The sequence below is a fragment of the Haemaphysalis longicornis genome, unplaced genomic scaffold, assembly GCF_048455015.1.
Source record: "Haemaphysalis longicornis isolate Haplotype H1 unplaced genomic scaffold, Haemaphysalis longicornis Haplotype H1 scaffold_6, whole genome shotgun sequence".
Classification (NCBI taxonomy): Eukaryota; Metazoa; Arthropoda; class Arachnida; order Ixodida; family Ixodidae; genus Haemaphysalis; species Haemaphysalis longicornis.
The window spans coordinates 79,990,702-80,006,135 of record NW_027526407.1 but is presented as its reverse complement, the minus strand read 5'-3'; the positions used below and the strand labels follow the sequence as shown (position 1 = coordinate 80,006,135).

The 15,434-nt window shown below is 47.0% G+C and overlaps 2 protein-coding genes across 2 annotated transcripts in view; one reads left to right on the top strand and one right to left on the bottom strand.

The window, feature by feature from the left end:
* The window catches only part of LOC144143564 (WD repeat-containing protein 26), a 29,829-nt gene extending 15,615 nt beyond the window's left edge, over nucleotides 1–14,214 (bottom strand). The window contains exons 1-5 of the mRNA XM_077675364.1: nucleotides 13,917–14,214; nucleotides 12,691–13,562; nucleotides 2,072–2,171; nucleotides 418–474; nucleotides 117–253 (exon numbers count right to left, since the gene is read on the bottom strand). Coding sequence (XP_077531490.1) covers nucleotides 117–253; nucleotides 418–474; nucleotides 2,072–2,171; nucleotides 12,691–12,875 — 479 coding nt within the window. The 5' untranslated portion in view covers nucleotides 12,876–13,562; nucleotides 13,917–14,214. The remainder of the gene's footprint in view (nucleotides 1–116; nucleotides 254–417; nucleotides 475–2,071; nucleotides 2,172–12,690; nucleotides 13,563–13,916) is intronic.
* Nucleotides 14,215–14,400: 186 nt separating this feature from the next.
* On the top strand, nucleotides 14,401–15,344 carry Mrpl33 (mitochondrial ribosomal protein L33). Its single transcript, XM_077675366.1, has 3 exons — nucleotides 14,401–14,587; nucleotides 14,682–14,785; nucleotides 15,219–15,344. Exons 1-3 carry the CDS (start codon nucleotides 14,568–14,570, stop codon nucleotides 15,269–15,271), a joined length of 177 nt encoding a protein of 58 aa, XP_077531492.1. The 5' UTR covers nucleotides 14,401–14,567; the 3' UTR covers nucleotides 15,272–15,344.
* Nucleotides 15,345–15,434: the final 90 nt, after the last annotated feature.

The following is a 15,434-nucleotide window of genomic DNA, read 5'->3' as shown; positions in this document are numbered from 1 at the left end:
AAGCATTAGGACCGGGAAGGAGAAAGAAGCCTGGACTCAATATCAACACCAGAGCACAAGTGGTTCTTCCTTTATTAAAAGGGGGGTGCTGGCACACTAAAAAAGAATCAGCCGACCTGGAGAGCTCGTGGACGCGCTGTGTGTTGTGCCTGAGAGGGGTGAGTCCGTGTCGGAGGCACTGCAGGGCCTCCAGCAGGTGGCCATCCTCCAGGTGCTCCAGGTACTTCTGCTCCAGCACCAGGAACTGCATCTCCTGTTTCAATCGGGGGGAATGAACGGACGGATTCCCCTTTTCCTACTCTCCCAATCATGTGGATAGGGAACATGGCCGAGGACAAAAAAAATCACACGCTTGCATAATCTCCAGAACAAATTACGCTTGCGTAATCTCCAAAATAAGTGATCTCCAAAACTCACCACCAGCGCTTGGGGTGTGTCGAGCAACGCCTTCAATTCATTGAGATCTGCCTCGGCCTGCAATGAACGAAACAGTGTTAGCAGAGGTCAGGAATTGACACCGGGAAGTGCACGCAAACTCTATGCCATTTTCGCGTAGACAACTCGATTTGCCAATTTCACCCGTCTTCCCAAATACGGCTGTTCGATGAATCAGTAAAAACAGAAACTACCAATACATTTTCACTCACACTTCGAGTAGTCCATTAAAATTTACTTTAAGCATAGCTCGATTAGTGATAAACGTGAGTGGCTCCCGGAGCAAGAAAAACGCTAATTTGATGCAGCTACAGGAGTTTTGAGAGAAGATGCCAGAACGTGTTAATATTCCACGTAGAGCGGAAAAGCCCCACCGAGACAATTCAGTGAGGTTACCAGCAAACACCGTGGAACGTATAAACCATAAAAAGGAATGACTCTAGGCACAATATTTACTTGTAAATGTTACCTGTCCATACCCCATTCAATGCTAGCACCAGTTGACGAAGATTCGAAAGTGATAGGAAAGTGATAGAGCCAATCCCAAAAAATTTTAGCAGAAAGTTGACATACCTTGGAACGCAACAGCAGACGAGCAAAACAGAGAAACAAAAAGCAAAATATGCCACATTTCGGGCGAGAAATTCATTAAGTGTCGATGCAACAAAGCTCCCATCAGCTCCCAAATTGTGGCCTCAGACTGCACGTTAACAGTACACTGCAGGAATACACTCACATTGACAAGTGATTGAGGCGTTCTACATCAATAGGTGCACGGATAGAGTAACACCTGTTAGCTGTAAAGTGATGTAGACCCAACTTGCTCAAGCGAGCAGTGATTCGGCAATTGCTAGCCACAATAAGACTGATTCAAACTAACCACACAGACCCTCAAGCGACAATTCCCCGAAAAGAGTGGGACAATAAACGTAATTCTGCCTAAGGACTTGCTGCTTTTCGTGTTTTTTTTTTCACCCATTTATTTTTAAGGCTTTTCTCAAGCAAGCACGCATGACTTTCAAATAACGAGTTCAGGCAAAAAACAAAGCATGCGCAGAAAACAAGCCAAGGATAGGCAAGAAATCACCTGGATCTACATAATAATACAAGCAGCAAATTCAGCATGCGGCGATGGAAGCCACTTCATGTATTATGTCCATGTTTTTGCATTACCTTGCTTGTCCGCACTACGCGGCGATCAGATCAGAGGGTTTACCGCATGCACGAACAAGTCGCACATAGTGCGCCGAGATAAACTTTGCAGCGAACCCCGACCGGAGCTCCCAAACCAGGCAAGCAGCCCAGGGTGACACGCATAAAATATTGCAACGCGTATACACACCCACACTCTTCACATATTAATGTCCACACACAGATGCTTGTGCCTACTTTCTTATGACGAGAAATGCAGCAAGGTCGCGCTGCATCTTTCTCCATATTGTACGTCGGTGGAGACTGTCCAAACCACACATGCATTCGTAATGCATTAAAAGGACACACCCTCCTACAGGTGCAAATGGTCTTAAGAAGTTGCCAGTTAGCTGCAGCAAAACTTTGTACTATACAGAGAAAATTTGGCAAGAGCGACCAGCACTCTTCGGTGGTTCGACCAAGCCGTACAAGGGCCGAGACTCACCTTTGACCAATCTCCGTCTATAATGTGCGCCTGGAACTTGGCCGCAGCGGGGTGGTCCAGTCCGCAGCCAGATTCCTGGATAAGCTGTTCCGCCGTCCGGCTGCAGGTCAGGACAGAACGACACTGTCAGTCCCCCAGGAGAATGTCAAGGGTTTCACTACAGCACCGCCCACTAAACCAAGTTCCCCAGATGAACAAAATGATGTCACGTTTCGCATGAGCCACACAAGGAGGAGTAGCGCCTGGCAAGAGTGTGAGGGGGAGGCAGTGTGAGAGATGACGCCATAGCAGTGCGTTGCGCCCTCTCCCTCACACTTTTGCCAGACGCTGACGACCCTCTCTTGAGGGCTCAGCATGCTCTGCCCTACCCCTCACACTTTTGCACACTTTCCTCCGCAGTTTTCTTTCCATCTTCACTCACTCGGTTACAATGCCAACGCCATCACCAATCCATAGTAGCAGCCACTAAAGTGCTGCACACTAAAAAAGGATACACACGCTGACCCTCCCCCTCCCATTCTTTCTTTTTTGAAACTGCAAACAGTGAACTCCAAACTCCAAACCACTTTATAACGAAACCATAGCCAATATTTATAACCATATTTGTAACGTATCTGTAATCATGTATTTTACAACACAACCCCTTAAAACGCAGTTCTTTACGTAACGCGAGTTTCTGTGACCACCAGCTCACTCATTATAGAATTCAATGTAGAAACACACCCCTTAAAACGCATTTGCCTGATACACTGAATTGGTTATAGTGCAGCAGTTTTGGGGGGGGGGGGGGGGCCCGCTGACTGACAGGAGCAGCCAGCGCATCGTTTTAAGTTGCAAACAAAATACAAGCAGCTGCAGCTGCCATTCAACAATGTGCAAGCTCCCTCTCCTCTCGTACTTAGTTGCAAGGGAAAACAAAACAAAACAAAAAGAAGCCCTTTTCTTTCAACATCGGTATTGGACGTATCAAGAAACGTGATAACTACAACTATCCTTTCTGAAAACCTGGTGTGCCTGTAAAGATATCAAGCAGTCTTGTCGAGTTTTCTACCAGACCATTGTGCAAAACCAACTGAATTTGCAATACTTAAGCCACTATGGCATCCAGTTCTTTAAACTCCAAGAAACAACAAGCAATCTCCATCAAAAAAAGAAGGAAGTCAAACTGCACCAGCAATTAAAAAAAATAGAGCAGCAACAGTGGATGTGAGGGTTCTGGTGCAGTCTTAGCTAAGCGACACTTGTTTGGATACATCTGTTCTTGTAACCTTCATTTTTTTGAGAGTCAATAAACTTTCTTTAAAGAAGAAAAAAAAAAGCAAGAAAATGAAATACACCTCTATTTGTGTTCGTAAATGTTATGCCTTTAAGCGACGATAAATTAAACAAAGCTTTACCATCCTTTGCTAAAGGAACTTGAGAGAAACACGAAAGCTTTCTCAAATAAAAACTGCATCAAAAGTGCATCAAAACCTTCGATGAAAGTTCGTCCAATTGATTGTCAAACCTTCAAGCTTCAAATCACAAGCAAAGGACGAACCCACGTGACAAATTTTCGCGCACTAAGTAATGCGTAAACAAACTATCTAAATGTATACCGATACGTGGTTTATGAGATAAAGGTACACTATTGTACTACTTTTTCATGATCGACGCACGTATTGTCTTATCTAGAACCGTTCCCTTGTCGCAATTTTCAGGTACCTAACCATTTTGACAGAATGGAAGCCCAGTTGTTTCACGCGCACGCCGTGTGTGCATAGATCTCATCGAAGCTTTTCAATCAATAACCGGTGTATGGAGAAATGCATTAGTTTCTTGACAGGGCTCCATCGGTCCCACTAAGAAAGCCTTCGCGTTAATAAAGACTACTTTCAACGTGGGCTGTGCATGCAGCCTCAGTTTGTGCATGTTCTGGTTATAGTAGCGCGGTATTGCTTATGGTGTGCATCCTCACAGCTCCCACAACTTACGTCATAAGCAATCAACATTGTGCTCAAAGAAAATGGTCTTGTAACCTGGAGTCTGAGCCCCACTTTGGCAGTTCAGACAAGGTTTATTATAAGCAAGTAGCTAGCCTTGTAATGCAGCACTGGATGTTGGCAACGAGATGTTTGTAATGTATGCTAGCCTCATGAAGTAACAAAAAAAGCTCAGCAAAGTTGATAGCCAGAAAGGAAAATGGAACAATACCACATGCATATTGAGCTTTATAAACCAAACATGAGCATTTGCTGTTACAGTACAGTCTAGTCCACTTATAACAATATCCAAGTGCCAAGGAAATCCCATCGTTATAACCGATAATCGTTATAGTGGGTTGCGAAATAAAAAGATGGAACAGAGCTCAAAACATTTTATTCGCATGCCAGCAAGGTCGTGCTACGACTAATTTGCGGGAAAGAAGCCACAGTCGGTCACCCTTGTTTGCCACGTGTGAAGCTCGCGCAAATCTTTTCCAAGAGCACCTATAGGTGCTTCACCTAGCTGAGGTAAATGTCCTTGGCGAAAACAAAGTCCCCGAAGGACTGTGTGACGCATTGGGCCTCCTACGAAGACACCACCTGAGTTGGCTGCGCAACCGCATCGTTAGAGTCATCACTGTTGCATTTTTGGTGCATAATATAACCGAATTCAATCATTATATACGATATCGTGGTACTGGAGCATTGCAATAAGCGGTTTATTTTACCATAGAAAGAATACAAAAGTTGATGGTGCCATAGCTGTTCATCGTTATATCCGATATATTGTTATAAATGGTGTCGTAAGTGGACTTGACTGTAGTATCAAAACACGTGCGACACATTTTAGTTTACACGTCTCTGATCCCGTGTGCGACACAGTCATTGAATTTCTCGTTTTTTCATGTTTTTCCAGATTTCTGGATTTGCGATACGTCAGATAACATCTGCTCCCCTTTGTAACGCCCTACAGGTATTGAAATAAATATATTGCATCACACATGCTCATGCAAGCAAAATTTTGAATAACCGGGAAAATGGCAAGACGACCACCACACTGATAGCACCATCATACTGGCGAGTTGCTCGCAACAGGAAGTGAAACACCCTTACTTACAAAAGCAGCGACACTGGCCGACACTTGTCAAAAAGCTGTGAAGGAAACGGTACACGCAAGCTGCAAAGCACGCGACAAAAAACGCACCTGGAAACTTAAATGAGTGGCTTTCGTGAGCACTGCTAGAACGCACAGCTGTTTTCTCACAATTTGCAACGTCATATGTATCCTACACCATAAAAGTGGGAAAACAAGAGAAATTCCAGCTATACTTATATGCTTTTAACTAAAGAAAGCTGTAAGTGGTACATGCCCTGTTGGAGCAAAAGCTAAATTTAAGCCCTCTTGAAATGCGAGCTTGACAAACCCAGTGAGCAGTCATTTCGTAACGGTCGACAGCTTAAAGAGTACGGCCAAGACCTCACTGTTAGCTTCGAAAGCACAGACGTGTGAATTGAGGCACTCATCGCACGACGCATTCGAGATTTCACCCCAGTGCAAACATGCTGAAGTAGTAGGAACTAAACGAAGATGACATGGGCCAGAGGGGCTTTCAAAGAGGAAAGGGCAGTTTGAAATAGAAAGGACACCCTCTTGAGAACCTGGGAAAAGGCAGACAAGCACTCGAATTATCTTTCAAGGTGCTTTTTGGTCCGAAGCCACTCCCACGCTACTATACGCTGGCTCAAGTCCAGAACAGCAATAATTCGTGCAGTGTGTCACTCCACCGAAGCATCGGACCCGGATGTCAACACGTGCGCGCGTTTGAAACGAGATTGTGCTTAATGCGTAACATTGTCTTCTTTTTCACAACATTTTTTTTTGTCACCGCTGCAAGAATTTATAACCAGACAAAGTGTGAGAAATCACGGAAACGACTCGTGTCATGTTCAAAATACTCGCAGTAAGGCACTTTTTGCGCTGTGCGGAGTAACAGCCGACTGTCTGTCTGAAGTTGTCCCCAAGCAGACGCTTCAGCCTCTTACCTCTACTGTGCTTTGAATTTGGAGGGCACACATCAGTTCATGTCTTTCCCATTAAAAAAAAAAAAAGTTGCGGACACCTGAAGTTGCACTGGATGCCAAGGATGAATTCCAATTTAGAGCAACATTTTTTCGGCTCCCTCAAAAATAAGGCACAGAAGTAGAACATAACACTGAATGGATGTCTACACCTGCATAAAGCAAAGCACGTTTGTCAACCAGGAACCACTGTGCCATAATTATATATAAAAAAAAACAAAAAGCGTCCTCAGCTACGATGAAACAAAACAGAGGTAATAGGGAAGAAAATAAATTAACTGATAAGGGTATCGGCAGTCACGCCTGGCCGACCCTTATCAGAGAGTTCAATGGGCAGCACGCCAACACATCGCCCATGAGTCTCGGAAAGATGTTTGATATATGGGCGGCTGCAGAGAGGGTGCAAAGGGTCACATTCCCTCCGTGTCACTTTTTCACCTAAAGCGTAGCAGCTAACAGCCGTAATGCATTCACGATTGCTAGAAAGTTCCCTACGCTGGCATGTTTCTTATTTATGCAGCCTTTTTTTCTCTCACTTTTTCGCACCCAGAGATAAATATGTCTGCGCGCATGCGCTTCACAGCCACGCATCGTAATGACATCTTCTTCGCTAATCAGGAAACAAATCTCACTAACGTTACAGTAGGAAAGAAACGCGATGATGATCGTAACAACCAGTCAATCCATTTTAGCCTGGAAAGTAACGAGGGGCAAATCCCGTTCCTCGTAAAAGACAGTGGCGAACAAGTGGGTGGAAATGTATGACGACGGGAGGGAGCAATATTACACCACAAGACGGTTATTGCCACATTATTTAGCAGGATTAGGAATGGAATTATGACTTCTCACCTCAAGAGAAACACTATCACATCACCTGCTTATCACGAACACGAGTACCACACTGACGAAGGCTGGGTGTGTTCACAAGTTCATGAATACATCTGTCACATTCCTTGTTCCTGCCGATCCTCTCAAGTGAGGAGATTGACACTTTTTTTCCGTACAATCGAATAAATTTTTGTGGCAGAAAGCAATGGCTTCTATTTAGGGGAAACAAACCGCAGCTAGAATAGCCATGAAGCAAAGCCAAACATGAAAGGAGAATGTTATTTGAAAGAACCACGACCACCCCCCACCTGCAATCAGCCCAAGCAATGGACCCCTGAACCTTTTATATTAACCTCCTGGGCTCAAAATACTACCCGCTCCCTTCAGTACTCAAGTCGGTGCAGCAAAAGCAAATTCATTTCAGTTCCTCAGTCATACAAAAACAACTCTTAGTAACTAAAAGATCGAACCGCACAAAAAATGCCTTGTTTGGCGAAGAAAAGACAGGGAAGCCCCGCAAAACTGCAACTTTATCTTCAGACAAATCCGCCGTCAGCATCTCATTGTTTTCATCTTTAGCACTCAAACGTAGTGGCCACTGTTACACTTTGAGAGCAATCAAACATGCGACTTCGAATCACCTTTTTATAACCAGAAAGGCAAGTGGTGCAACATCAGCGTTTCCTCCACTATTTGTAGCATTTCCTTTGCATAGGCGTACTCCCACAATCTCCCTGTCGCTTGTTCATGTCAGAGCGGTTTGCTTTTAGGAACGGCTTCGGCTTAGTCGCTGTCGCAGCGTCTACTTTTTTCGCTCGGTATTATCCCTATCCAGCATAGACACCGTGGGCCTTTGCAGTCAAGCTAGGAACAACAGAGCAGTCAGGGTAGGCCAAGCTCTATCCAGAGCTGTACAAGCAACCACAGCGGCAACAAACAACTTCAGTAAAAAAAGAGAACACAGGTGACAGAAGCAAATAAAAAAAAAAACTGTGGATGATTCTTCTTTCATAGGAATCGGTAAAACACGAAAGTGAAATGTGCAGTGAAATCTGCAGCTGAGCATGATTTGCAGGTCGGTGGCTCTCTTGCGGGTGTGCTTGGCGAGCGACGTCCTGCTGGCGGGTCGCTTCGGCAAAGGTGTTCTGGCATCATTTCCGTGACGGATATGACGTCTGTGAAATCTTGGGGTATCGCGGAGTAAAACACTTTCGTGTTAATACATAAAACCCGAAAACAAACAACCCAAACTGTAACGTACTCTTTAGTACTAAAGGTTGCTTCCCCGCAAAAAGACTCTGTGTGCAGGGGTGCACTCTTTAGAGGCCGCTTGCTTCGTTGTACTGGCGTCATTTCCTTGATGGGTATGATGTCAGTGAAATCCTGGTGTATCCAGGAATAAAACACTTTTGTGTTAAAAAAGAAATACAGTGCAAAACAAAATGCGCATACTCCTATTGGTCTCCAGCTGCTCGCATCAGCACGCCAGGGGACACCAAATGCCAGGAGACCCCCACACTTGTTTTTCGCCCATTCCCTTTTCCTACTTGCTGCTTCGCACAGTAAACAGTGCCCACATGCTAGCTTGTAGCTTGATTGATTGATTGATTGTGCGGTTTGACAGGCCGAAGCTGCACCTGGAATATGAGGCGCACCATAGTGGAGGGCTCCGGATTAATTTTGACCACCTGGGAATCTTTAACAAGGTGCCGAAATTTCGACACACGAGCGTTTGCACTTTTCAGCTCTATCTGAAAAGCAGCCACTGCGGCAGGGAAAAGGGGCGCGGCGATGCGCGGTTCGAATTACCCGTGACTTGACCATTCATGCATATTATCAGACTGTTTAACCCTTTGAGGGCCATCACCTTAACTTTACGGCGTCGCGAAGGCATCCCGCTTGGTGCCTGCCGTAACTGTACAAGTGCGAATCAGAGTTTCAAATTTCCCGCAGTTCGTATTACACGGAAATGATTTTTATATGGTGTAGCCTTTGGCTCGGTTTGCCATTGAAGTCACTTGACACAGCCAGTTGTATTTTGGCAGCTTTACACCACTGCCTGCATGCTTGCAACCAGGGTGCCCCAAGATTACCTCGACCGATAGATTGCAGGGTTTAACGCGCCGACGCAGTGCAGGTTATGAGGCGCGCCGTAGTGGAGGGCTCCGGATTAATTTTGACCACCTGGGAATATTTAATGTGCACCGAAATCCCGTACACACGGGCGTTTTTGCTTTTCACCTCCATCAGAAAAGCGGCCGCCGCGGCTGAGAATCCAACCCGTGACCTTGTGCTCAGCAGCACAACGCCTTAGCCACTGAGACACCGCGGCGGGTAGATTACCTTGACTGTCCCTTGACAACTCAGCATTAGAAACGTAGAATCAGAAAGGCATCAATGACTGATGGACTTCTGGGACTTCCTTGTTCACATTTCCCTGCACCTAACTTTAAGCTTGGTGCCCGCGAAACATCCCAGAACTAATTTTGGTTCATTCTACAAAAACAGATTCACCAGAACGTCGTGCTCTTGAATAAAAAAGTCATTTATATAAAAAATAAAAAAGCCAATAAAAAAGCCACACTTATGCAACTCGTGGCTCGGAACAATGGCTCGTTCCACGCCCACGAACCAATTATCTTTGGCAGTCACTGGCATACAACATTCCATGCATATTAAATAAATTACAGGGACTTAGCGACAATTACGGAACACTGACACGGGCTTCCTTACGTGATGCGTTTGTCGGAAATTATTGTTTTTGAATTCCATTTTCCATATTGTTGTGTAAATATGCGTTCTTCTGTTCTTTTTACCTGTACATGAATATGTGACGCCGCACCAATGCGTTCAAGCTCGCTATACAAGTATTTTATTGTTTTAATTTTTTTGTGTGTGATGTTTATCGGCCTTCTCAAAGGTACTGTTATGCTGTATTCCTCATTTTAATCGCATTGTACAGTCGTCATTGAGCTGCCAATTTGGCTCCCTGGCCCCGACAAGCTGTAGCAACCGCTTTCTTGCCAGGGAGACCATCGACATTGTACTACGTTGAGAGACAAAAATAAAATTGAATTTGAATTTGAATTAACGAAATGTGCTAGAAAATGATGTGAAGGTGGCCAGAAGTGCCGAGGTGAGCTTTATCGATACCACCTTTACATCAACATAAAAAATTTCACACTAAGCTTTAACAAAATGACTGGTACTGCAGAACTGTCTGTCACTTGGCTCAAACAATCCCAACTCTTCAATGGACAAGTTGCAAAAGGCAGCGACGGTCCTTATGCTCTTCACTAATGCTTCTCCCCTCTATTCAAAACATTCTGTAACATCTCCTCCAAACTAACATAAGGAGTGCATTGCAGAGAACGAGCTAGGTGCCAAAATTTTTCTTTTTTTGGTCTTGGTAAACAATGGCAAACCGACGACGGCACCAATAATAGCTTTGCCATGAAACTTGACAATGCTTCGCAATTTTAAACTCAAAAACAAAAAAGGGCAGCTAACCTTTCCCCAAAGGAGTCAGATGCACAAAATTGAGAAACTACTCATTTATTGACAGCAACTGACCTTTTTCTTGGCAGCAACTGACCCTTCAAACCTAACCAGCAGCAGCCCCCCCCCCCCCCCCCCCCCCCTCTTTCTTTTCCTGTTATGATCAATGGAACAGTGCTGTTCACACGCTAATACAATGTTGAGCTAATGTTCTGCATCCTAGATTTTTAAAATGCTGATAACACAACCAGCAAATAATTTGGCTTGACATCCTCTGCACACAAAAGACCAAAGACAGCTTGGGTACACCTCTAAAGGCATTTCTTTCGTAGAAAACTTGCTCCATGAAACTTGGCACGCAGCGTGCGACAAATTACAATTTAAAGCGCTCCCCTACACACTCAGCACTCAGAAACTAAATTTAGCGAGTCAGCGTATGCACGTAATCTCATTTTTCCGCAAAAAATTAACAATTTCGATTGAGCGCGACTGGTCGCGACCAAAAGTCAGACTGCCATTCGATGACGTTCGACATCGGCCGGCACGCGCAGCAGTTTCGATCACCGCCGAAAAGCACGCGTAACAAACGCGACAAAACGTGACAAAAGTCTTCGCTCCACAGTTTCGGTTAGCGAAAGCCGCGCATAACCGCGGTGAAAACCGCATGCTCGATCTTGCGTCAGCTGCGACGGCGCGATTCGGGACACAACACCAAGGTGATACGCTTTCCTCATTTAACTCGTCGCCGTTTCCGCTACGACCGCTGTCACGCGAATGTGACGGAATCGCGGGGTGACTTGCGCGTGTTCGTCCAGCCATCTTTTGAAAGGCACTGCAAAGCCTTATCGCGAGAAGTTATCGCGGCAGTGCTAACGCCAACAAACGTGTTCGCGTACGTGTCGTTGAAAGACCGGAGCCAAAAAAGTCACCTCCGCTCGATTCATCTGGGAAAACGTTAGATTCAGACGGTATCCAAGCACAAAGGCCGGAGCCGTATGACGCGCTCGGAAGTTCAGCTCGTCGGGCGAACGTTGACATTTTCGATTCCCCACATTAGACCTTTTCCACAGGCAAAACATGTTTTTGTTTTTTTGTTCTCGAAGGCGAGGTTAACTAGTTTTTGTAAAGGACTCCGTCGCCGAAAATCACTCGACTACGTATTCACCTCCACCCCCTTTCAAAAAGAAAGAAAAATCGGAAGCGTAGCATATGCGACCCCTACTAATTCTAAAAACAACAAAACAAAGTATTTCGCTTTAGCCTGACGCGGAAAACGTCACGTGCGCAAAGACTACTTTCCACGGACAAACGCGTCATCGGAACGACGTCAAAAACTGCAGCTTCATGGTGCGGAAGCGAAACCTCTCAACACGCGATTGCGCGATACACACAACCTCAAAGGCGCCATCAGAGTCGAGACAAAGCCCCCTTTCATCACGCGCATATGCAGCGCTTTTTCGGCTCGTAATTGTTTATATCAGTTACGCACGCTGTCTTTTCGCTAACCAAGTGTTGTGTTCACTTCCACGCGCGACGCTTATTCGTTTATCGGGCAGACACCTCGAACGCACCACGGGCAAATTAAGTTCCGTCAGCATTTAATTCATAGTCACACACACACACACACACACACACACACAAAGACGATGGTGAAACGGTATATGCTTTTCTGCCACGCATGCAGTAACCGTAGCAGGTGGGGCTAAACAGCTTTTTTGAAACATTCAATGCGTGCACCGTACACGTAGCCTTAGCGCGTGGGTGCACGCTTCGATGGGCCAGGCAAAACAAAAGCAATCACGCAAGCGCCGCGAAATAGTCGCAACATGATGCTTCAGTTGTACACGGAGGTCGGACACTTTCAAAAGCAACCTACATCTACCTGTTTCCGGTCTGTTGTCAACCGCAACATAAAACATTTTTTATCCACTGTATACAGTAACCCAGCGTTAAGACAAGCTCGAAGTGGCCGCGATAGTTTGTTCGCATTACCGAAAATTCGTTCTAAGCGGACGTTTTCTTGCATAGTGCATATCACCAATGAGCAAAAGCGTTGTTCCTACGCCTCAACCACAAAATTTTTCATAACGGAGTTCGTCTGAACTGTACTTGCTGGTTACTGCCTACGAATGTCCAACAGCTGAGCAACCAAAGCACAGCGCACGCGTACAGAGAGTGAGGTGGGGGAGGAACAGCATGAGCGCCAGTTCGCCTCCCTGCGTAGTACCAGACTCTGGTAGTAGTACTCACTTGAGTCCGAGCCCCCGGAGGTGTTGGCCGATGAGCCGGATGATGTCCTGCTCGGTGCGCGAGCTGGCGATGCACTTGTTGGCCACCGCCGCCTTTTCAGCGGCCGGGGAAACAGCATCAGCAGCTGAGGACGCGCCAGTCTCGTCTCCATTGTGCACCGAGTAGCAGCCGTTCGTCGCTTGCATCACTGCTGCGGCGGCAACGCGCTGCTTCTTGCGCGGGGGAGACGATCCGTCGCCGTCCTCCTGCGTCTTCGCGCACGATGATGCCAGCCTTGAAGCTCGCCGAACGGGCCGCCCCTTTGCCTCTTTAAAGTTTGCGATCTTTGGCTCGGCCCTTTCCTGCCTCCACGCTCGCCAACGACCCACGCCCGGGGTCCTGTGAGGGAAGCGAGCCCTTCCCCAACGGGCCAACGCCGCGTTGGGAAGGCGAATTTCTCAACAGCCCGGCCCTTGTTGGCTTGGATTTTCGGGTCCCTCTCCTGCGACGATTTGCGTCAGTGTCAGTGCGACGCCCCGCGCGCACCTCGACGAGGCGCTCTGACCGATCAACAGCACGGACTCCGCCTCCTGCGTTGTCGTCGCGCTCAACGCCCGTATTTTCGGCGCTTTCGGTCGCAAGGGACGACCGGCGACGCTTGCGAGAAGAGACCCCCACCCCTGACCCCTGGGCGCGAGCACCAGCGGAGTTGACCAGCAAAGGGTCGTCGTCGCTAGCACTGACGACCAAGCCACGGCTGGGCTCCCTTGCTCGGCTCGACAACAGCAGTCAGCTGGCTGCTCGTCGGTGACGTCACGGCACGCGCGGTGCACACTGGGCTGCGACAGGCCTGCGGAGAGCCAGGTGCCATTCCTGGCGACCGCTTCGGATTCCTGCGCAAATGACGTTCGCGGAGCGAAATTCACAATCGTGCGACGCTGCGGGACACGGTTTAATAACCACAGCCTGCGCGAACTGCAAATACAACGATCTGGTGACCTCTACGAGGATGCGATGGTCTGAAAATCGGCGCAACTCCCTACGTCTCTACCATGCTGAATGCGCACTAACATTCACGTCCGCATTGCCGTACTCGCGGATTAAAGGGAAAACACTACAAAACGGGACCACAGCTGGGACCCTCGCTTCAGCCTTGAACTAGTAAACGGAAAATTAACTAGCCACGCGCAGGTGTTCTCAGTGACGTGGATCGTGCAAACGCGCTGAGGAAGATAAAGCAAGCTAACTTTGGGCTGGCCGTTAGTTACACATGGCGGACGGAGACTTCACGGTCGTCCAAGGCAAATGGGTTTCTCGGCTGGAGCCAATTGGACTTGGCGCGCTCGAAGCTCGTGGCAGGCTTGCGAACCTCTGGGTTGGTGGCTGGACGCGAGCAGGTCAAAAAGCGTGGCGCGAGCCCCCACAGCTGTCCAGCGTGCTGGTCTCGCGACACGGACAGACGCACACCACAAATATGCACATAAACCTCTCTCGCCACCACACAAACAAAGCACGGGACCGTAATATCTACCGGAAGTTCGTACTGAACGGCGTTAGCGACGAGCGAGAGCCAAATATTCGCTGGCACTCCTATTTTTGCGTGAATTCATCTTAATCATTCACCTAAGATTATTTGGAAGAACTATTAAAACGCTAATCGAACGTCAAAGGCGAATTCACAGAGAGGAAGTTGTTTTCGCATACGGCACTGCGGGCGCGTTGTTATCGTAAATGACGCTAAATCAACTATTAAGCACCACATGGCGTCGTCCGCTTCTCCGAGATTTCTCTCTGCCTGAAATCTAGCTCGAAGTTTCCAACGTTGTCGTTTCGTTGCATTGCACGACGGTTCACTCGTGGTTCTTTCATTTTGGAGGCGTTCTTAACGTCTTTCGATAATGGCCAAAGCGAAATCTAAGTAAGTGGCTCTCCTTTTTTTATTCTTTCACCGTCTCTTCCAAGGGGTTATGCCGGTTTAGCGCCTAATGGGCTACCAAACGTGCCGATTGCAGGTTCGTCCTGGTCTTGCTCGAGAGCATTGTTTCCAAGCACAAGTTTGTCCAGCAGCGAGCACGCTTGGACGACAAGCTCGAGCTGTGGAAGTTTGATCCATACAGTAAGCGTGCACGGTTGCATTTCGACGATGTCTGCTCGAGATCCACACCGAAGGCTGTTTCGGGTTAAAACGCTGGACTTTCGCTTCAACGCAAACCGAGAGTAACGCGGAAAGTTGGGCGAATAGCACCTGTGTAAGGGTGACATTGCGGCTGGGTTGTGCGCTTTACGAAGAGCAAACTATTCAATGCAAACACGTTTAAACGTGCTCCTGCATAGCGTAGTGAAAGTCCGTGTTTTGTCCCTACGTAAGAGCGAACAAGACATCTTTTAGATGTCAGTGAATGGGGGATAACGACGGGTCTACATCAAGAGAAACAGGACTTCTTACTGTAGATTAGTGTCAATCTTACCTGTACGCAAAATTTTTTTGCAGAACTTTTGGCTGAATGATGGCGCAACGAACCTTACCGTTTTCTTTCTTGTTTTTTCAGTCCAGAAATTCAGCATATACAAGGAGATCAAGAAAGTGAAAAGCCTCAAGTAGCCCCAACGCTAGAACATTTAGTCTCACATGTACAGTGCACAATAAATAGCATATATGTGCAATGTGTTTTGTACACCATATTTGCATGGCTGCGGGGAAAGTGGCATTTGAAGAGAACTCAAACAGTCGGGTCGCTCTGAAATGTGGTGCGATGAAAGCAGAG